This window comes from Carassius gibelio, chromosome A20 (genome assembly GCF_023724105.1).
Source record: "Carassius gibelio isolate Cgi1373 ecotype wild population from Czech Republic chromosome A20, carGib1.2-hapl.c, whole genome shotgun sequence".
Lineage (NCBI taxonomy): Eukaryota > Metazoa > Chordata > Actinopteri > Cypriniformes > Cyprinidae > Carassius > Carassius gibelio.
Window position 1 is genome coordinate 27561489 of NC_068390.1, and position 22824 is coordinate 27584312.

Below are 22824 nucleotides of genomic sequence, written 5' to 3' on the forward strand. Positions count from 1 at the left end.
TGTTTATTTGAAACAAACTGAAGTTAAATGCGCACTATTTGTCGAAGGCCACTGTGCAAGTGTCTTGCCCGGAGTTCACGGGGGGCAGATGCCACACAAAGGCTCTTTGTTGCGCTCGTCCAATCACACACACCGGATGACAGATCAGCGCGTGAGCCAATGGCAGCGCGAGAACAGGGCGGATCTTGCGTTTGGTGCTCGATCGCCGGTGATAAACGGGCGGACGCTGGTGCGTCGGGCGTGCGGTGCACCGAGTGACCAAGCCTTCGCTACACCCGGGGGTTATTTATTATGTTTATGAGCTAGAGCGCGAGCGCTGGGCGGGAACAGCTCAGCATCATCCCTGATGTGAGGACCGCGGGACTCAAGCATGGAGACACGGGCCACACCTGTGCGCCAGCTGCGTTACCTGCGGACCTGTTGGAGACCACCGGGCACAGTCGCGCAGATCGGGGCATCGTTCAGCCCGGCGATGGCGTTGTTGTGACAACCGGGTTCGAGAAAGACCTTATGGGGCCCCTTGCGCATCTACTTATCATTACTGGGTCCCGTTCAGACCGGACCGAACCTCGGTGTGTGTGATTGTGAGACAAAGACCCCTGAAACCGATGCGCCATGGACGCGGTTCAGCTGGACGGGCTCGAGCCATCACCGGAGGAGAACGGCAGTGTGTCGCAGTCTGCGCCGCACAAGCGGCTCTCGCAGGTGGACACGGTAGTCCTTCCGTTCCTCGGGGGGTTCGGGAGGTACCAGCGGCGCCTGGTGGCTCTGACGTGGATCCCGGCGTTCCTCATCTCGTTCAGCCAGTTCTCGGACCACTTTCTGCTCGGCCAACCGGACAGGAAGTGCGTCCGTCCGGATCAGAACAGGACGAGTTCGGCTCGGGATATCTTCGATCTGATCGCGACCGGAAACGGCGCTGAGAGCAGCAACATCACGGCATGCGTGTGCCCGGAGTGGAGGTTCGAGCTGCAGTCGGGACTGCAGCAGAATGTGGTCACCAAGGTAAGATGCTCTAAAGGATGCCCTTGGAAAGGATTCCCTCCGGCGGATGGAAATCTACCATTTAAAGAAACAGTTCACCTAAAAATATTAAATTCCGTCATTGGTCAGAATGTGTCGTATTTACTCACCCCTAAATGTTTACTCACATTTACTTTGTCCTTTCAAACACGTACGACGAAGAAGAAGAGGTTTAACAGAATGTTCATGCTGCTTCTATACAATTGAAGTGAATGGGGACTGTGGGGCTGAGCTGCAAAAAGGCTGAACCAAAGCCTGTTCATGCTTTGCTCAATCGTAATTATGGCATAAAATGTCATAATTGTCACATTAAAATACATAATAGATTAATTTGGAATAAATGTCTCAATTACGTCACTCTTGCAGCTGAGAGTGCAGAAAAACAAGTGGAGGGAAACAGGTAAAATTCAAAAAAGCATGCAGTTACAGCATGAAATGGCCTACTATTTAAACCTAATATAACAATTAACTATATTATCTCACAATTCTGATTGTTTTCTTTTTTGTCGCAAATGCAAGTTTATATCTCTTAGTTCGGACTTTAATAAGTGTTTAAATGCTCACCCCAGAGAAAGAGATTATGCTGAGGCCCAATGACTAATGTCAGCATGCTCCTTCTAAAAATCTGAATAAACAGACTGTTAGATTGCAAAAACTGTCTGAAAAGTCACAGTCTGAGAATCCTCATCCTGGAAACTCCTGTGAGATTTGCATTTGCGCAGCTGAGACTCCAAATAAACATCTTTGAACGCTGTGTGTGAATCTCACACAGAACTAGTTCCTATAAAGGCTTTTATCACATTATTATGTCACTATTTCCTTTCAGAGCTCAGTGCACAGATGTTGGCTAATTCATATGGAAGGCTGTTTCTGAAATGGAATAAAAGAATAAAAAAGGTAACTGTGACTTTTTGTCTCACAATTTTCCCCTATTCTGAGAAAAAATTCTGAATTGTCAAAAAATAAACTCTAAATAAATATATATGAATGCTATATGTGATTCTCACACCAAACTCGTCTTTTGTTTCATTATTATCTCAGAATTATCACAGGATTGCAGGATATAAACAAATGCATGATGTGAACTCAGAATTAAGAAATAAACTCGCAATTCTGAGAAAAAAGACAGAATATTGTGGGAAATAAACGTAGAATTGAGATATAAACTCAGAATCGCAAGTAACAAACTCAGAATTGAGATATAAGCTTAGAATTGCGAGATAAACTCAAGAGTTATGATATAAACTTAGAATTGAAAAATAAACCCAGAATTGCGAGATATAAACTCAGAATTGCAAGATATAAACTCAGAATTGAGATATAAACTCAGAATTGAAATATAAACTCAGAATTGAAATATAAACTCAGAATTGAGATATAAACTCAGAATTGAGATATAAGCTTAGAACTGCGAGATAAACTCAGAATTGCAATATAAACTCAGAATTGCATGATATAAACTCAGAAATGAGATATAAACTTAGAATTTAGATATAAACTCAGAATTGAGATACAAACTCAGAAATGAGATATAAACTCAAAATTGAGATATAAACCCAGAATTGAGATATAAGCTTAGAATTGCGAGATAAACTCAGAATTGAGATATAAACTCAGAATTGAAATATAAACTCAGAATTGAAATATAAACTCAAAATTGCATGATATAAACTCACAATTGAGATATAAACTCAGAATTGAGATGTAAACTCAGAATTGAGATGTAAACTCAGAATTGCATGATATAAACTCACAATTGAGATATAAACTCAGAATTGAGATGTAAACTCAGAAATTAGATATAAACTCAGAATTGCAATATAAACTCAGAATTGCAATATAAACTCAGAATTGAGATACAAACTCAGAATTGAGATATAAACTCAGAATTGAGATATAAACTCAGAATTGCAATATAAACTCAGAATTGAAATATAAACTCAGAATTGAAATATAAACTCAGAATTGCGATATAAACTCAGAATTGAGATACAAACTCAGAAATGAGATATAAACTCAGAATTGAGATATAAACTCAGAATTAAGATATAAACACAGAATTGAGATATAAACTCAAAATTGAGATATAAACTCAGAATTGAAATATAAACTCAGAATTGAAATATAAACTCAAAATTGCATGATATAAACTCACAATTGAGATATAAACTCAGAATTGAGATATAAACTCAGAATTGAAATATAAACTCAGAATTGAAATATAAACTCAGAATTGCGATATAAACTCAGAATTGAGATACAAACTCAGAAATGAGATATAAACTCAGAATTGAGATATAAACTCAGAATTAAGATATAAACACAGAATTGAGATATAAACTCAAAATTGAGATATAAACTCAGAATTGAAATATAAACTCAGAATTGAAATATAAACTCAAAATTGCATGATATAAACTCACAATTGAGATATAAACTCAGAATTGAGATGTAAACTCAGAATTGAGATATAAACTCAGAATTGAAATATAAACTCAGAATTGAGATATAAACTCATGAACAGTTGCAAGTGAACATCTTATCTGCCTTTTTTCTACCAATTTTGACTTAATATTTTCCCAATTGTTTAGTTTTTCTTATAATTAAGAGAGAAAGAGCCTGAATTGTGAGATAAAAAGTCACAATCATATTTTTATTTTATCCCCTGGTGAAACAAGCCCCAACAAGCACAAGCTTCCCTCCAAATTCATTAGTTTATCTGTGAGTCTGAGATAATGCTGTGCATTCCAGGGCACTGTTCCTGTTGGGATGTTTTTCTTGGAGTCTTTGGCTGAATAGACGGATGCCTGATGTCCTGATGACCTGCTGTGAGTGTGTGACCTTTATCACACCGATAGTCTAGTGTCTTTTTCTTTGTGTTAAAGAGCTTCATTCAAATGCTAATGAAGCACTCTGGCCCATTTGAGGATGTGACAACACTGCAGGAGAGAAGAGATCTAGCTTTAGTGAAGTTTATTGGTCTTTGTGAACTCAGCAGTGCAATTTCTAATCAAATTTGTCATTTTAATTATCATGTTTCAATGCCGCAAACACAATGTCCTTCTGGAGTGAGTCACACAGGAGTTTTGTTAAACGCATTTTGTGTTTTAGGCCGTTTCTTGCAGTGCATAGGTTTTCTATTTTTTTACATCTGAATATAAATGAGAGATGAATTATATTTTGCATTAAAAAAACAAAGCATATTTGTTGAATTGTTTAACATTTAACCTCCAGATGTTCATTATTGTAATGATCTAATTCTCATTATTATTATTGTTCCTTTATGACTCTGTTGTGTGTGTGTTGCAGTGTGTGTGTCTCTATGACTCTGTTGTGTGTGTGTTGCAGTGTGTGTGTCTCTATGACTCTGTTGTGTGTGTGTTGCAGTGTGTGTGTCTCTATGACTCTGTTGTGTGTGTGTGTTGCAGTGTGTGTGTCTCTATGACTCTGTTGTGTGTGTGTTGCAGTGTGTGTGTCTCTATGACTCTGTTGTGTGTGTGTTGCAGTGTGTGTGTCTCTATGACTCTGTCGTGTGTGTGTTGCAGTGTGTGTGTCTCTATGACTCTGTTGTGTGTGTGTTGCAGTGTGTGTGTCTCTATGACTCTGTTGTGTGTGTGTTGCAGTGTGTGTGTCTCTATGACTCTGTTGTGTGTGTGTGTTACAGTGTGTGTGTCTCTATGACTCTGTTGTGTGTGTGTTGCAGTGTGTGTGTCTCTTTGACTCTGTTGTGTGTGTGTGTTGCAGTGTGTGTGTCTCTATGACTCTGTTGTGTGTGTGTTGCAGTGTGTGTGTCTCTATGACTCTGTTGTGTGTGTGTGTTACAGTGTGTGTGTCTCTATGACTCTGTTGTGTGTGTGTTGCAGTGTGTGTGTCTCTTTGACTCTGTTGTGTGTGTGTGTTGCAGTGTGTGTGTCTCTATGACTCTGTTGTGTGTGTGTGTGTGTGTGTTGCAGTGTGTGTGTCTCTATGACTCTGTTGTGTGTGTTGCAGCAGTGTGTGTGTCTCTATGACTCTGTTGTGTGTGTTGCAGCAGTGTGTGTGTCTCTATGACGCTGTTGTGTGTGTGTTGCAGTGTGTGTGTCTCTATGACTCTGTTGTGTGTGTGTTGCAGTGTGTGTGTCTCTATGACTCTGTTGTGTGTGTTGCAGCAGTTTGTGTGTCTCTATGACGCTGTTGTGTGTGTGTTGCAGTGTGTGTGTCTCTATGACTCTGTTGTGTGTGTGTTGCAGTGTGTGTGTCTCTATGACTCTGTTGTGTGTGTTGCAGCAGTGTGTGTGTCTCTATGACGCTGTTGTGTGTGTGTTGCAGCAGTGTGTGTGTTTCTATGACGCTGTTGTGTGTGTGTTGCAGTGTGTGTGTCTCTATGACTCTGTTGTGTGTGTGTGTTGCAGTGTGTGTGTCTCTTTGACTCTGTTGTGTGTGTTGCAGTCTGTGTGTCTCTATGACTCTGTTGTGTGTGTGTGTTGCAGTGTGTGTGTCTCTATGACTCTGTTGTGTGTGTGTGTTGCAGTGTGTGTGTCTCTTTGACTCTGTCGTGTGTGTGTTGCAGTGTGTGTGTCTCTATGACTCTGTCTTGTGTGTGTTGCAGTGTGTGTGTCTCTATGACTCTGTTGTGTGTGTGTTGCAGCAGTGTGTGTGTTTCTATGACGCTGTTGTGTGTGTGTTGCAGCAGTGTGTGTGTCTCTATGACTCTGTTGTGTGTGTGTGTTGCAGTGTGTGTGTCTCTATGACTCTGTTGTGTGTGTGTGTTGCAGTGTGTGTGTCTCTATGACTCTGTTGTGTGTGTGTTGCAGTGTGTGTGTCTCTATGACTCTGTTGTGTGTGTGTGTTACAGTGTGTGTGTCTCTATGACTCTGTTGTGTGTGTGTTGCAGTGTGTGTGTCTCTTTGACTCTGTTGTGTGTGTGTGTTGCAGTGTGTGTGTCTCTTTGACTCTGTTGTGTGTGTGTTGCAGTGTGTGTGTCTCTATGACTCTGTTGTGTGTGTGTTGCAGTGTGTGTGTCTCTATGACTCTGTTGTGTGTGTGTGTTACAGTGTGTGTGTCTCTATGACTCTGTTGTGTGTGTGTTGCAGTGTGTGTGTCTCTTTGACTCTGTTGTGTGTGTGTGTTGCAGTGTGTGTGTCTCTTTGACTCTGTTGTGTGTGTGTTGCAGTGTGTGTGTCTCTATGACTCTGTCTTGTGTGTGTTGCAGCAGTGTGTGTGTCTCTTTGACTCTGTTGTGTGTGTGTTGCAGTGTGTGTGTCTCTTTGACTCTGTTGAGTGTGTATTGCAGTGTGTGTGTCTCTATGACTCTGTCGTGTGTGTGTTGCAGTGGACGCTGGTGTGTGACGGCGAGTGGAAGGTCCACATCGCTAAGTTCTCTCTGCTGGTGGGCTCGATCGTGGGGTACCTGCTGATGGGAGCGATGGCAGACTGGTAGGTCAGAGACACACTGGTGTGTTGCAGATGTTGTGATGTGTGTGTGACGGTGTGTGTGTCTCAGGTTGGGCCGGATCCCCGTGCTGCTGGTGTCTGTGCTGTCTGTGCTGGTGTTCGGCTTGGCCGTGGCCTTCTCTGTGGATATGGCCATGTTCAGCACGCTGCGCTTCTTCGAAGGCTTCTGTCTGGCGGCGATCAGACTCTCGCTTTACGTCCTGAGTGAGTCCGACCCCTCTGTTACTCCCAGATGAATAGAGTTGTAGGATTGAGTTATGCTGCGGTCTGGACTCCATCCATTTCATTCTCAGTGTCTGAAGAATAAGGAGAGAGACACTTACTAACTAAATGTTTTCTGCTCACCAAGGCTGCATTTATTTGGGCAAAAACACAGTAAAATTATTTACAAATTTTACTTTTTAAAATAGCTGTTTTCTATGTGAATATGTAATAAATTTTCATTTTTTCCAGGTCAGTAGGTGGCGCTGTGTACTACTGAAAAACAAAACTCTTTGTGTGCATTATTAGCTGAAAAAGCAGAGTTTGAAAAAGAGTGCTCAATGCTTTTCACTCACTACTGTTATTTTTTAGGTACGAAGTAATATAATATACTTATTTTCTGTAAAACAATTCTGGATTCTGTTTTAATTATTACATTTTAAGAGTCCAAAACTAATTCATTGAAATCCGGAAACCAAAACAATAGCTGCCTTCTGCAAGTTTAACAACAATTAATCTTGAAAAAAAAATTTTTTTCCTCAATTCCATTTAATTTTTTCCCCTGATTAATTTTTTTATGTTTAAATTATATTTGAGCAATAAAAAACATTTCTAATGAATTTTTTTTTAATAAAATAACGTTTACAAGTTGAACAACGATGATTCTGTTTTTCATTGTAATTTTTCTAGAATTTTATTTTAATGGTTAAATAACATTTTATTAATAAAAACATATTTATTTCATTTAAACTGGGAAATGTATACAATTTTACAACAGATTATTAAATAAATTAAAATAAATAATCTTTATTAATTGAAATGTAACCACCCCATTTTTTTTAGTATTTTGTTTTCTTGATTATTTCAATTTTTTATGGTTAAATAAAGTCTAACTAACTGGAATCAGGTACAATTTAACAAAGGTTTATTAAAAGTGTAACAAGTATACAATTATTTACTGTCCTATGAGAACCGTAGTTTTGTTTTGTATTTATTTTATTTTATTTTATTTTTTTTCTTTTGTTTCAATGGTTAAATTAAATTGTATTATTAATAATAATAAAAAAATAATTATTATTATTATTTACAGTTTTAGCTCCCTATGAAATCAATTCGATTTGTTCAGTGTTTCTCATTATAATTTTTACTTTTGTAATTAACTATTAGTCCAGCTTGATTAAAACCAGTGTTTAATTATTACATACTTTAACACCTAATTATTAAAAGTTAACAAAATGTATTAAATAATTTTAGGGCCCTATAATTTGTTTTTTGTTTTTTTCACCAAAAATCTGTTTATTTTTTTTCTGGATCCCATTTGAATTTGGATGTGCTGATGTTTGCCGGTGTCTGGTCTCTCAGGGATCGAGCTGTGTTTGCCCGCGTGGCGTTTCTCCATGACGCTGATCGCCAATCTGATCATCGTGATTGGTCAGCTGCTGATGCCCGGTCTGGCGGCGCTGTGTCGTGATTGGCAGATCCTGCAGATCGTCATCATCGCTCCGTTTGTGCTCATGCTGCCGTACGTTTGGTAAGACGCTCGATCAAACACATTAAACCCGAGCACGAGACACATGCAACTGGAAAAGCACTCATGCACAACTGAAATGCATGAGAACAAAATCGTGTTTACTAACTCAAATACATTTTAGGGATAGATTTGTTTTGACCATATTTCCTTTAGTTTAGTCTATAATCTATTTTACATTTAATCACCCCGAAACAACACACACAAAAAAAAACAAGCATAAGTGTGTTTTGTCGTTATCTTAACATCCTTTAATCAAGATGCATTTACTAAAAAAATTGTCAAATGACTTTATGATATTAAGTCTTGTTTTCTGAAAAATGTATTGAAATTAAGTGTTTATTGTTAAAGTAAAGTTTATTCAGTGTAGTAAGAAAAACTGAATTTAGTTTCAAAGGGGGAAATTTACAGACATTGACCAATATTTTTCCTCATTTTAATGATAAACTCCCTTAGTTTCTGAACATTTTTGGGTTTTCCCCCAAAATAAATAAATAAATAAATTACTTAATTGATTTAAGTGATCCCATTTTAATGGATAAACTCTGACTGATTTCTGTGTTTTTAAGTGTTGTAATTTCTTTCTTAGTTTTTGTTTAAATGTTTAAATTTAATTATAATTTTATGACTTTAATTTTTATGATAAAATAAACTGTTTAGTTGATTGAAATCAGGAAACATGTTTTAAGCCCTATGAAATATGTTTTTAATATCTCCTAAATTCCTTTTTTTTTTCTTTTACTTTTGATTCAATGTCTAAATTTTAATAATCAATAGAATATCTAGTTGTTTGAAATCATGAAACTTATACAATCTTTTTTTATTATTTATTAAAAAATGTGATTAAAATAAAAACATACATTAAAATAAATAAATAGATAATTTGGTTAAAAAAAATAAAAAATATATATAAATACATAAAAACGGATTAAATAGATACTTAAAATTAGATTAAAACTGATTAAAACATAAATATAAATTACATTAAAATAAAGACAATTATTAAATTAATAATGTCTAAATTAAATTTTAATAATCAAAAGCATATCTAGTTGTTTGAAATCATGAAACTTATACAATCCATTTGTCTTTTTAACTTAAATTCTGTGTTTTTGGTTTAAATAATTCTGCTAATTGAACCAAATGTTAATTTTCTCATTTCTAGTTTAATCTTTTTATTAGTTCACTGTAAGTGTTATATAATCAACCTTTACAAATAATGTCTTCTTAAATTCTGTGTTTTAAGGCCTTTTTATGAAAACAAGACCAAAAAACTCAAAGAAAATCTTTTTTGGGCAGTTTTATGTCTAAGTTTAAGCGTCCCGCCCTGGTGTTTCTCTGCTCAGGATGTTTCCGGAGTCTCTGCGCTGGTTGCTGGTCACTCAACATTACCAAAGAGCCAAGCAACAGATGTACCGCATCGCCCATAGCAACAGCATCGCCACGGCAACCGACTCCAGCGGCATCCTCTCAGGTGAGCAGAGCTGCTGCGTTTAGAGTGCTTTACCTCCAGCGTGAGGAAGAGGATGAGGATGATGAGGATGATGATGGTGGTTTTGCAGAGCTGGAGGCAGAGCTGCAGCAGAAGCCGAAGACGTACTGTGTGACGCAGATAACTGGCACCAGAAACCTGTGGAAGAACACCGTGGTCCTGTGTGTGAACTCGTGAGTGCTGCATCACGCCCTCTTAAACACAGAGAGATCATGTTACATTAGAAACTTGTTGCAATGCATTCTGGGATTGACTCTTGAGCGTTCTGCATTCTGGGATTGACTCTTACTTATTTTAAGAATTTTTATTTTATTTAATTATTTTATCTTTTTTATTTATTTATTTATTTTACTAAATTGTTATGTATTTATTTATTAAAACATTAGATTAAAATAACAACATGCATTGAGATAAATAAATAAATAAATAAATACATAAAAAAAGATCAAAATAAAAACACAAAAGAAACATTGAAATTTATAAAGAGTTAAAAACAGATTTAATACATAGATAAAATTACAACAAATACAGAAATAAAAAAATATAAATATAAATAATAAGATAGATAAATAGATTAATTGTTGTATTTATTTATTTAAAAAGTGGATTAAAATAAAAACATACATTAAAATAAATAAATACATGAATAATTACATTAGAAAATTGAAATATATAAATAAATAAAAACAGGTTAAATACATAAAATTCTATGAAAACAAATACAAAAAATAATAAATATAAATTAAATTAAAATAAAAAATGTATTAAAATAAATGCATAAATATTAGACTAAAATAAGTACATTAATAAAATGTATCGAAATAAATAAATGCGTAAAAATATTAAAATAAATAAAAATTTCATTAAAAACTATTAATTAAACTATTTATGTTTTAATATATATATTTTACAATATATTATTGTAATATATATATATATATATATTCACATTTTTATTTAATATAAATATTATTTATTTATTGTAATAATTTTAACACTTATTTTAATCTTATTTCTTAATGAATTGTTTTTTATTTATTTATTTAAATTTTTATTAAAATTAAAACATACATTAAAATTAATACATAAATAAATACATAATACTATTAAAATAAATAAATATATAAAATTTGATTAAAAACTATTAATTAAAGTAAGTATATATATATATATATATATATATATATATATATATATATATATATATATATATATATAATGTACTATTGATTAAAGTAAGTATATATATATATATATATATATATATAATGTATTTACATTTTTATTTTTTACTTCGGAAAACGTTTCCACGGACCCCGTCACTCCTTTGCGAATCCCCGGATCTGGATGATTTCTCCCCAGTTGTGCGCCAGTCTCTCTCTCTCTGAGACTCAGCTCTAGTCTGCGAGCGAATGGTTGTGTGTTTGTTCTGCTCTCGACTCTGAATCCTCGGCTCTGTGTGCTGCTCTCAGGTTGACGGGTTACGGCATCCATCACTGCTTCGCGCGCAGTGTTCTGGAGGGCAGCGCGTCTCATCTTCACTATTACGCGCTCGCGGCGATCGCCATCTCGTCCTGCCTGGTGCTGTTTCCGGTGGTGGCTGGCTTCGGCAGGAGAGGAGGACTGCTCACCTTCATGATCATCACGGCTCTGGCGTCGCTGCTGCAGCTGGGTTTGCTCAACCGTACGTACAGCGCGTGATGACGGAGACTCTGTGCGCGTGCATCGGTCTCTGCGCGTTTACTAACAGATGTCTCTTTCTCCTTATACAGTGATCGGGAAGTACAGTCTATTGCACGATGCAGGTAATACAATAATATCATGCATTAGCATACTTTTTTTATAAAGCACTGTTGTGACAGAAGGGAATAATGAATGTTAAATAAATGATCAAATGCATTTAAATAATCATGCAATATTGTAGCTAACATGAAATTGCATGGAGCAATAACCAGCAATTATTAATGTGAATTATTTTCTACTGATACATTTTAAACATTCTGAGTTATACATTTTGCATAAAATAATCAATTGTATTTGGCTTAATTTAACCTAGGTAATATAAAAAATATTGTTTTTAATTAATCAATTGATTTATTATAAAGGTAATTTAAAATAATACATATGCATTAGAGAGAATATTTTGTATTTATTTTGATCATGCATTATATTGAAATACAGTAGAAATCCATTTAATTTACATTTATTTATTTTAATCAATATTTTATTATATTTAAATTTAAGTAAAATATAAACTAAAACAAAGATTAAAATAAATAAAAAATATAAAATTAAAATAATATAAGATAAAATAAATACATACATAAAACCTGATTAAAATAAAGAATTACATTAAAAATATATTAAAATAGTCAAATAAATAAAATATACTATGGCTGGACAGTAACACTTTACATTTCTATAAATAATGTTAATTTCAATAATATATTTTTTAATTTCTACAAATACATTTGTAACATTCTGAGTCATAAATTATTCATAATATTAGAAATTATATATAACACACACACACACAAATATATATATATATTTATATATATATATATATATATATATATATATATATATATATATATATATATATATATATATATATATATATATATATATATGTGTGTGTGTCTATTCAGTTTATTATCACACCAGTGCATATAGTATATTGAGAGTAAATATAAAAATATTTTTAAAGCAATAAATTACTAGGGATGTCAATAAATAAAGTAATTGTGAATAATGTTGTGATTTTTATGTTAATTTTTTCGAAGAAAGAAAATGAGTCCTCTGTATGTGTACAGCACTTTTCAAAAGTGTTAATGTTATTGTTAATATCTTTATGGCGAATAGTTGCATTTATCAGATTAGATCTGGACAATAATAGTTACATTTTCTGATGATGTAAACACTGAAGCAGAAACAAACTTTATAGAAAAATCTGAAAGAAGAATGGGCTTCATTCATGAATCTCGAACACATATTTCTTTGTAAAGAAAATCACTCCATTCGAACATGAATTGTAGCTTTGATTTAAATGCATCAAGAACAGAATTAGCAGTGATTTACTGAAGTTACTGTATGTTTGGGGCAAGCTGCGTGTGTTTCTATATAGTCTCTGTGGTCCTAGTTCTGCAGGACACACTGAACCAGCGCTTCTCGCACGCCTTCTCCATCATCGGGATGTTCTCGTCTCATGCGGTCAGCACACTCAGCATCTTCTACTGCGCTGAGATCACGCCGACGGTCATCAGGTCAGTTCAAGCCGAGTCTGTTCTGAGCGATCCACAGCACTTTACACTGAGCACTGTTCAGTTAGTACAAATACAGCTATGCACTGTTAGTTATCTGAGGTTAATTAAATAATATTAATAGATGCAACTTTTGATTTTAATTGTGTATCAGTCATTTTGAATTCGATTCTGTTATTAAATCTGTTATTTTAGTTCTGTTCAGGTTTCAGTATTTGTGTTGTTGTTGTTGTTAGTAATCAAAAGCATCTCTGGTTTTTTGAAATCATGAAACTTATACAATTCATTTGTCTTTTTTTCTTACATTATGTTTTTTTCGGTTTGAATAATTCTGCTTATTTAACCAAATGTTAATTTTCTAATTTCTAGTTTATTATTCTTTTGTTTAAGGTTTAATAATTTTGTTGTTTTGTTTCAATTTCATTAGTTCTTTTAAATATATACTTTTTATGAACTTATTTGTTTTAGATAATTATTTTAAACTAAACTAAAATGAAAAATGTCATTTTTGTTAATTTTTGAAATTAGTTTGCATTTTTGTTTTTACTTATTTTAAAGTTTTAGTAATTATGTAGTTGTCATTTTTATTATTTTAGATTATGCTTATAAATTTTTATTTATTAATTAGTTTTGTTTTTAGTTATTTTAGTAGTTCAATGTAAACTAAATGAAAATATAATTCGTTTTAACAAGTGTTTTGTTAATATATTGAATTAATTATATTTATATTTCCTTAACTTTTTTCTAATATATTTTTTCACTTTATTCTTACAATTTGTTATTTTATTGTGCATTTTTATTAGTATTTTTTTTAAATGTCTACATATTTTTTTTATTTTATTGTAATTTATTCAGCCTTAGTTAATTTTAGCACAAAGAGTTGCTGCTTTGGCAATAATCAGAGAAAAAAAAAGTAAAAAAAAAAGCATTTTATTTTGGTTAATGTTTATTTTATTCAAGAAACAATAAGTGTTCTCTATGGTTTTAGTTTTAGTTACCTACACTAACCCTATTTTTACTAAAAGTTTAAATGTGTGTTTTTGTGCACGGTCTGATCCATTGACAACCGCGTTTCTGAAAAATCTCTTACTGCACCTTTAATGAATTACCTGATGATGCTGAACGTGTTTGACGGCTGTCTCTTGGTTCGTCGTTACAGGGGTGGTGGTGTGGGTCTGGTCCTGGCGAGCGCAGGTTTCGGCATGCTAACGGCACCGCTGATGGAGCTCCACAATCAGAAAGGTTTCTTTCTGCATCACGTGATCCTCACCTGTTGCACTCTGCTTTGCACCATTTGCATACCGTTGCTCCCGGAGACCGCTGGCCAACCGCTGCCCGAGACTATCGCTGAGGGGGAGGGGCTTCTGCGGCAGCCCATCCTCCCTGGAGAGCAGCACCACCTACTGGCCGGGACCGAAGTCAGGGAGTATTCACGCGTTCAGGACACGCCTCTTCACCAAGTCGTAAACCCCGGCAATGGCTTGGTGCCTAGCAACAGCACAGCCAATGGTATGAGGACGTCATAATGGTGTTTTCTATGAACGTTCGAATGAAGAGTTTTTAAACTGTGAAACGCGAAAAGTGCCAAACGCCTCATTAACCAGCATCTGTGAAGATTACTACCATTGAACAAACTGGAAATGTTATTTTAACTTGCATTCACCGAAATGAGCTCTATTTTTTGAATGGCCACTACCGAACAACAAACTCATAGAGCAGTGTTTTTTTTTTTGTAAGTTTGGTATTTATTAAGGACAGAATGACGTTGATAGTAAGAACCGTCTGACTTCATTCATGCACGGAAGCTTGTTTCCATCACAGGGTAAAAAGTAAATAAAAAAGGTATTTGCAATGTTTTATCTCGCAAATCATACTTTTTCTCGCGATTCTAAGGAAAAAAGAATCAAGATACAAACCCAAGATATAATTGGAAACTTTAAAATAACAAAACTGAGAAAAGACAGAATCGTAAGATGAGACCAGAATTGCAAAATATTAACTCGCAATTCTGAGAAAAGTCATAATCGTAGGATATAAATTAAATTCAGAGGAAAAAAAATCTAAATTGTAAGATATAAACAGAATTGCAAAATTAAAACTAGCAAATTCTGAGGTCAAAATCGCACAATATAAACTCAGAATCACAACGTTTTAAGCTGCAATTCTGAGAAAAGTCAAAATGAAAAGATATAAAAATAGAATTGATAAATTAAAACTTGCAAACCTGAAATAAGTTAGAATCGTGAGATATGAACCCAATTCTGAGAAAAGTGAGAATTGAAGATATAAACACAGAATAGTAAAATTAAAAATCGCAAACCTGAAAAAAGTTAGAATTGTAAGATATAAAACTAATTCTAAGAAAAGTCAGAATTGTAAGATATAAACACAGAATAGTAAAATTAAAACTCGCAAATCTGAAACAAGTTAGAATCGTGAGATATAAACCCAATTCTAAGAAAAGTGAGAACTGTAAGATATAAACATGGATTCACAAAATTAAAACTTGCAAACCTAAAAAAAGTCAGAATTGAAGATATAAACCTAATTCTAAGAAAAGTCAGAATTGTAAGATATAAACCTAATTCTAAGAAAAGTCAGAATTGTAAGATATAAACATAGAATAGTAAAATTAAAACTCGCAAACCTGAAAAAAGTCAGAATTGTAAGATATAAATATAGAAACGCAAAATTAAAACTCGCAAACCTGAAAAAAGTTAGAACTGTAAGCTATAAAACTAATTCTGAGAAAAGTCAGAATTGTAAGATATAAACATAGAATCGCAAACCTGAAAAAGTTAGAACTGTAAGATATAAACCCAATTCTGAGAAAAATGTTAGAATGGTAAGAAATAAACATAGAATCGCAAAATTTAAACTCGCAAACCTGAAAAAAGTTAGAATTGTAAAATATAAACCTTATTCTGAGAAAAGTCAGAATTGTAAGATATAAATATAGAAACGCAAAATTAAAACTCGCAAACCTGAAAAAAGTTAGAACTGTAAGATATAAACCTAATTGTGAGAAAAGTCAGAATTGTAAGATATAAATATAGAATCGCAAAATTAAAACTCGCAAATCTGAATAAAAATTAGAATTGTAAGATATAAAAACCTAATTCTGAGAAAAGTCAGAATTGTAAGATATAAATATAGAATCGCAAAAATAGAACTCGCAAACCTGAAAACGTTAGAATTGTAAGATATAAACCTAATTCTGAGAAGTCAGAATTGTAAGATATAAACATAGAATCGCAAAATTAAAAATGGCAAACCTGAAAAAATGGCAAACCTGAAAAAAGTTAGAATTGTAAGCTATAAATACAGAATCGCAAAATTAAAACTCGCAAGCCTGAAAAAAGTTAGAACTGTAAGATATAAACCCAATTCTAAGAAAAATGTTAGAACGGTAAGATATAAACATAGAATCGCAAAATTAAACTCGCAAACCTGAAAAAGGTCAGAATCGTAAGATATAAACTTGCAATTCTGAGGAAAAAAAAAATGTTGTAAAAAAAAAAAAAGTTAGAATTAAAAACTTTTTTTATATAACAAAGTCGCAATTACCCTTTTTATTTATAATTTTTTTTATCCTGTGGCAGAAACAAGTTTCCATATTCATGACACAAATTATATGCACAAATTGTTTAGTAAACTCTTTTCATTCATAGAAATGGTTAAGCACATCAGAAATACGTTTTGGCTCATGTTTCATGAATGAAGTATGCTGTTCTTGTGTACCTCACTATGTTCAGGTTTTAATATTCTGTCTGTTTTGCACTAAAACTAGAAAAGCAATCACGAGTCGGCCAGATGAATCTGAAATGAACGCGTGTGAAACCACGACTGGACAGATGATGGCTGCTACAAAAACAACAACAACAAAAACAGCACTATGTAATGGTCTGCTCTTAACCCTTGTGCGTCAATTTAAAAGACAAAATGTCAACAACAAAAAAAAGGTCATTTTGCATTAACAAAAAAATGTGTAAAAGACTAAAAGTACCTAAAGACGTACAAGGGTTAACATGCAAACATCCACAAACTCAAAAACCAAACTTAACAGGGATGAAACTTGTCAGGAAAGTGCCCTGGGACACATTTCACATCAAAATCTAAAGAAATAACAAATGATGTTTTGCATTAACAAAACAAAGCCTTTGTTTAGACTCGGTATGCTAATATGAAGTTAAAAATGTCAATGTCAAGTAATGAGAATTGAATGACAATCATTAGAATAATACAAATAAGAAGTACGAAGGTATAACGTGCAGATGCATTACGAAAATGAGATTTGTTTTATTGCATTGTGTTAAATTGTTATTAACATAATGTCACAATGCAGAAACAGGCTTCATTTTATTGCTTTATTTTGTGAAATGTGACTCAGACATTCACTTGATTCATAAATGTGAACTCGGGCCGACGTGGAGCAAGACCACTAGAAGGGCTGCTTATTGTTTTCATATATATTTAACAATTATTGCTAGTATTATTAATGTGTAGAGTAGCAGTGGAGTAACTTGAACATCACACAAACTCCTGTTTATCCTCAAACTACTGAATAAGAAACCAAATGAAGAACAAAAACGACATCGTTTGCGGTTTTAAACAGTGATTGTGTGTGTATATATATATATACAGGATTCTGGGATATATGTATATTTATCTCTGAATATGAGTTTTGTCATTTCACATCCTAATGGCAAGAGTAATAATGAATAATCAGAAACAAGCAAAGGATCAAATTTCACTTTTTCAACACTAAAGCACTCCATAATACTTCAAATACTGATTAAAGCACATTGTTAAGAGCACACTGGAGTCGATCTCACAAAATCAAAAATATTTCCAGGTCATATTTCACCCCAAAAATAACAAAAACAAAGGGCAAATTATATTTTTCTTAAAGAAAATTAAGTACCAAAAATATGATTTTAATGTGGAAAAACATTTATTTAATTGTCAAGCACCTTTGTATATATACAAAACAAAAAACAAAAAATATTAATTAAAAAATATATATATTAAAATGATTAAGAAGTGTCACAATGCAATGCGATCTTGAGTAAAAAAAATTAAATCCTTTAGATTTTGGTATGAAACATGACCTGGACACGCATTAATGAGATTCACTCAAACACAAAGTGCATAAAATTTGCAAAAGAGACTGAAACATTGAAAGGCATCAGTGTATTTTTCTGTATTTGACTTTCACGTGTCATTTTGACCATTAGAATTAAAAGAGGATTTAATACATATAGAAGTTCATTTGAAGACATTGCACTTGTAAATAAATACCATTTTCTAATACAATATGTTTTGTTGTTCATATTTTAATAACAGGGTTTTACGGAAGCTTGTTGAACTTTATCTCACAATTTTTCTGAATTTGTGTCTCAATTAAGTTTTTTATAAAAATATTTATGCCGCAGAACCAAAAAAATAATAATTTGATATTTTAAAAAGTATACTTTTTATTTTATGATTCTTTTATTTTTTTATGTGCAACTGCAGTTTATAGCAAATAAAGATTTTGTTTTCTATTAATTGCGATTTTTTTTTTTTTTTTATCAGAATATTATTTTCTTGCAATAGTAACTTCGAATTGTGAGATAAAAAATAATGTACTTTTTCGTTTGTCTTGTGACAGAAAAAAAGCTTTTCCTGAACACTCACACAAAGCAATTTCTACACAATTGCAGAATATAATATTTTTTTTTTTTATATAAAGGATTTTAATAATTACTCCCCATTACTTTTTTTGAGGTCTGCAAATCAAATGTATAAAATCACTCTTATATTTCCAGGTTTTGTTTTCTTCTTTAAATTTAATCATGACCATTTTTATTTAGAAATGTTAATTTCTACATTTTCAGATTGCAATTGCAGCTTATAGCTAATAATAATTTTTAATTTATTTCCATTAATTGCAACTTATCTCAGAATTTAGACCATTTTCTTGCACTTCTGATCTTGTAGTTATGACTTTTTTCTCAGAATTGTGAGATAAAAATATTTGCCTTTTTTAGCTCACATCTTTTGACAGAAATAAACTTTTCCACACCTTCTTTTTTTTTTTTTTTTCATAAATTAAGGATTTTAATAATTACTCCATATAACTTTGTTTGAGGTCTTTCCCCTCATATTTCCAGGTTGTGCATAACCTAAAGTACTTTCACTTTTTTAATTTAATGGGAAAATACCAGATTTCTTTGCTATAACTTACATTTGGCTCATAACTGGATTAGTACCACACAAAATAATATTGTTAAGACTGAAAGATTTTTTCTTTAGATTTATTGAGCTATGTACAAAAAGAAAGGTAAAACAGCAAACGTTTAAAACTTGTCAGGATGAAGCTCCATCTCCTTTTTGATTCTGTTCTCCACCAGCAGCGCTAGATTTGAGTTCGTCAGGGGTAAATTGTAACTTACAAAAACCTGTTTCTTTGTCTTCTTTGCTGAAAAGAAAGAGGATGTCATTGCACTTTGATGGCATTCACTTCTGCTGTAAAACACTGAATTGATTGGTTAAAGCAGATCTTACTGAGTCTCTGTGCAAGAGAGCTTGGAGTCGTGTCTGACGGGTCGCCCAGAACCAGAGTGGACAGAGGCATTGCATCCTGGGAAAACAACAACAACAACAACAACATGATACGAGCTGCAGGAAATAAAACAGACTTATAAACACTTGGCAATGACAAAATGATTGTTACAAGATAATATATATATATATATATATATATAAGTGCTTTAAATTAAACTTAGAGAAGAGTATCCCAGCAATCCGCTATTAAAAACTGTTTTTGTTCATTTAAATAAAGCTGGAATTAAATACAATATTAGATTAGAAACTAAAAAGTGTTAAATTTAAAAATTTTTAATAAATGACAAACTGTTAAAGAGAAATATGTTGAAAATATTTAGGCTAAATAATGAAAAAAATAAAATCCTATAATAAAGTTACTAAAACTAGATATTGTTACTTTCAACTACACTATTAAAAATTGTTTTAATAAAGATGAAATTAAATACAAAAAAAAAAAAATATTATTAGAAAATTGCAAATAACTGAAATAAATAGGTTTCAGCAGAAGAGTTAAAATAAAAATGGCTAAAGTATAAAACTACATCACTGAAACTAAATCTATTTTAATAAAAACAAAGTTAATTAATAAAATCTAAATATTATATGAAAACCTCAACAACAACAAAATTCACCTAAAGAAAAATAAAATATGAAAGATTGAAGCTGAAATATTAAAAATTACTAAAAATAAGATTGAAATACAGTAAACTAAAGAAAAGCTAAATGGAAATATACAAAGTAAAAATTGTTTCTACAAAAAATAATAATAAAAAATATTAAAAATAAATTTAAATCAAGCTAAAAAGCATGTGATAAAACAAGTAAACTTAAACCACAAACTGAAAATATAAAAAGATAACTCGAAATATAAATAATACTGCATTTAAATATTATAATAAATAATAAAAATACACTGCCCCAGCTTAACTGGTAAACATACACTAATACCAAACTAATATGATTCTGATTCTGATTCTGATTCGGCTGGACTCACGTGTTTGCTGCTGACGGCCAGAGCCAGACTGGACAGAACCGGCTCAGACCCGATCCAGAGGAAGAACCCGCCACTCAGCTTCATCACATGGAAGTGAACGAGCTGCTCCAGAACCTTCTCCGAGAAATCATGCACCGTGATGGGCTCCACTGAGTCTCCGTTCAGCGCCGTCTCCATCCCGAAAACCAACGAATGAAGAACGAAAGTAAAAACGCTCCTCGCTCTTCCGGTTTCCGCCGCGACGCAAAACTGCAGCGACACCTTGCGGTCTGGAGGACGAGAACCGCCTTTAATCGCGTTTTTATACAGGCTATGGTTTTATAAATCTTGAACATTACTAATATGCATACGATAAAAAAAAAAAGTCCTTAATAAAGCTCACGCTGTTTTTAACAACAATGAAAGTTAAATGAAAGCTCCAAAAACGCAAAAAAACGCCAGAACAAAAATACAATTATTCATACAGTTAACGTTAGTCTTGCTGTTTTAAAACTAAAGTGCTTTTTCAAACCATAAAATGTATAGCTTCAACACAGATTTATTCAAAATTATGATTTAGGAACATTTATACAGAGCTTAAAGGGTTTCCTTGGTTACCGCTGTAAACAAAGTATTTTAACTTTATTAAAATAAAATATATATATTTTTTTTATTTTAATTCAGAAATTGGTGTATTAAATGGTGCATTAATATGATCGGAATTTTGAATATATATATATATATATATCCTATACAAATGAATGTGTGCCATATACAGTAATTGACTATATATATTATAACACACACTAAACCAAACTTTAGTCTGTGAACTGATGTTTTACCCGTAGAATCGTCTCTGTTTTACAGCTTTTCTGAAGACACCGGACACAGCTCGAAACACCCGAAATTCTGAAGTAAACACCCGAATCACCTTCTGCTGATTCCAAACAAATGGATAACGAATACTGAGAGGGAATGGCAATATTTTTCCCGTGTTTATATAAAATATCGCTGTTACTTTATTAACTTTAAATGAGAAACCAAACTATTATTATTATTGCAGTAGGCTGTTATACTGTAGTGAATCATGAATCATTTGATTCAGATCGGGACTTTGAATCGCGAATCATTTGAGTCAGATCGAAACTTCTGAGAGCGCATCGCGAACTTACGGAAGTGTAGTAAAGTAAAAAACAAAACATAAAAAGTCATAAACAATGAATACACAGATACAAATCCCTTAAGAAAATTAACCATGGTGTTATTATGGCAAAAGTTTACAAACCATGTTTTTTCCTATATTTTACTACAAATAGGCTACCATAGTAATACTAGGGTTAATGTAGCAAAACCTTGATTAATTTATAGTCACCATGATTAAAGTATATGTAACCGTGTTTTTTATTAGGCTACTTGTATTTGATGTAAACTAGTTTTTGGAGTATTATTAGTATTAATTGACAAATTTGCTTTATAATAATAATAATAATAAGTAATAATATTATGATTATTTTAATTGCAATAATAATAGCACATAATATTAATAATACTATTTTTACTGTTATTAATATTAGTAATAGCCTATTATCATTTCATTATCAATTAACTTTGCTTGACTTATGTTTATTAAATTATTAGGCTACTGTAAAAAAAAAAAAAAAAAAAAAAAAACAGTTTCTTTTTATATACTATATATACCGTGCTTGCAGTAATAGGAGTGCATCTCCAACCAGAATGAATTTGATGCACACATGTGAAAGCACAGCTAAAGTCGATAAGAGGGTTTCACTTCCCAGTGGCTCAAGCCCGCAGCGTCACGCTGGTCTGCGCTGAGTTTCATGATAACCATCACCTGCCGAACATGCGTGTGCACGTGCAGCGGGTCCCATGCGCGCTCACGTCTGTCCGCAGGTGCTGGGATGTGAGGGGCCGTCCCTGTTCGAGCCTCTGGCCCCTTCAGAGTCCCCTGAGAGCGAGCATTCACGGACAGGACAGAGGAATGTTTACATCTGTGAGTAGAAGTGCATGTATATCAGCTAGTGCATGGGGAATTGAAGGGGATTTTTGTGATATTTTCACAATCTCCAATATGAATAACAACCGTCAGCGCAACCTGACACGACAACATCAGCCTTAAAATAAGAGCATCGCGTCCTAAGTGCTGCAAGCTGTCCACATATCTCGTGATATGCTTCTATTTTGCATCCTGTAACCAACATTTACAGGTGATGAGCACCACATAAGAAAAGATGGTTCGTAACACTAACAGTGCGTTTCTCGGTCCGTCACAACCTCGTGCTAAAATAGTACCTTTTCTCTT

At 33.2% G+C, this 22824-nt stretch overlaps 2 protein-coding genes and 1 long non-coding RNA gene across 3 annotated transcripts; 1 reads left to right on the top strand and 2 right to left on the bottom strand.

The window, feature by feature from the left end:
* The first annotated feature begins 166 nt into the window (after positions 1-166).
* Positions 167-18256, top strand: LOC127939064 (solute carrier family 22 member 23-like). The gene is made up of 10 exons (XM_052536065.1): positions 167-1005; positions 6335-6438; positions 6506-6660; positions 8020-8188; positions 9532-9659; positions 9748-9850; positions 11150-11361; positions 11450-11482; positions 12820-12943; positions 14100-18256. The coding sequence occupies exons 1-10, from the start codon at positions 616-618 to the stop codon at positions 14464-14466; spliced, it is 1785 nt and encodes a 594-aa protein (XP_052392025.1). The 5' UTR covers positions 167-615; the 3' UTR covers positions 14467-18256.
* Positions 3648-6553, bottom strand: LOC127939066 (uncharacterized). Its single transcript, XR_008148881.1, has 2 exons — positions 6413-6553; positions 3648-3962 (listed from the first exon to the last, which is right to left on the bottom strand). It is a non-coding gene; the product is annotated as an uncharacterized LOC127939066 (long non-coding RNA).
* Positions 18257-19223: 967 nt separating the features above from the next.
* Positions 19224-20753, bottom strand: LOC127939065 (proteasome assembly chaperone 4). The gene is made up of 3 exons (XM_052536066.1): positions 20526-20753; positions 19490-19565; positions 19224-19403 (listed from the first exon to the last, which is right to left on the bottom strand). The coding sequence occupies exons 1-3, from the start codon at positions 20700-20702 to the stop codon at positions 19282-19284; spliced, it is 375 nt and encodes a 124-aa protein (XP_052392026.1). The 5' UTR covers positions 20703-20753; the 3' UTR covers positions 19224-19281.
* Between the last annotated feature and the right edge of the window lie 2071 nt (positions 20754-22824).

Coding starts and splice junctions, on each gene's coding strand:
- LOC127939064 (XM_052536065.1), top strand. CDS start 616: ATGGACGCGGTTCAGCTGGACGGGCTCGAGCCATCACCGGAGGAGAAC. Junction 1,006..6,334: donor AGCAGAATGTGGTCACCAAG/GTAAGATGCTCT, acceptor TGTGTGTTGCAG/TGGACGCTGGTGTGTGACGG. Junction 12,944..14,099: donor ATCACGCCGACGGTCATCAG/GTCAGTTCAAGC, acceptor TCGTCGTTACAG/GGGTGGTGGTGTGGGTCTGG.
- LOC127939065 (XM_052536066.1), bottom strand. CDS start 20,702: ATGGAGACGGCGCTGAACGGAGACTCAGTGGAGCCCATCACGGTGCAT. Junction 19,566..20,525: donor TGGCCGTCAGCAGCAAACAC/GTGAGTCCAGCC, acceptor TTGTTTTCCCAG/GATGCAATGCCTCTGTCCAC. Junction 19,404..19,489: donor CTCTCTTGCACAGAGACTCA/GTAAGATCTGCT, acceptor CTTTCTTTTCAG/CAAAGAAGACAAAGAAACAG.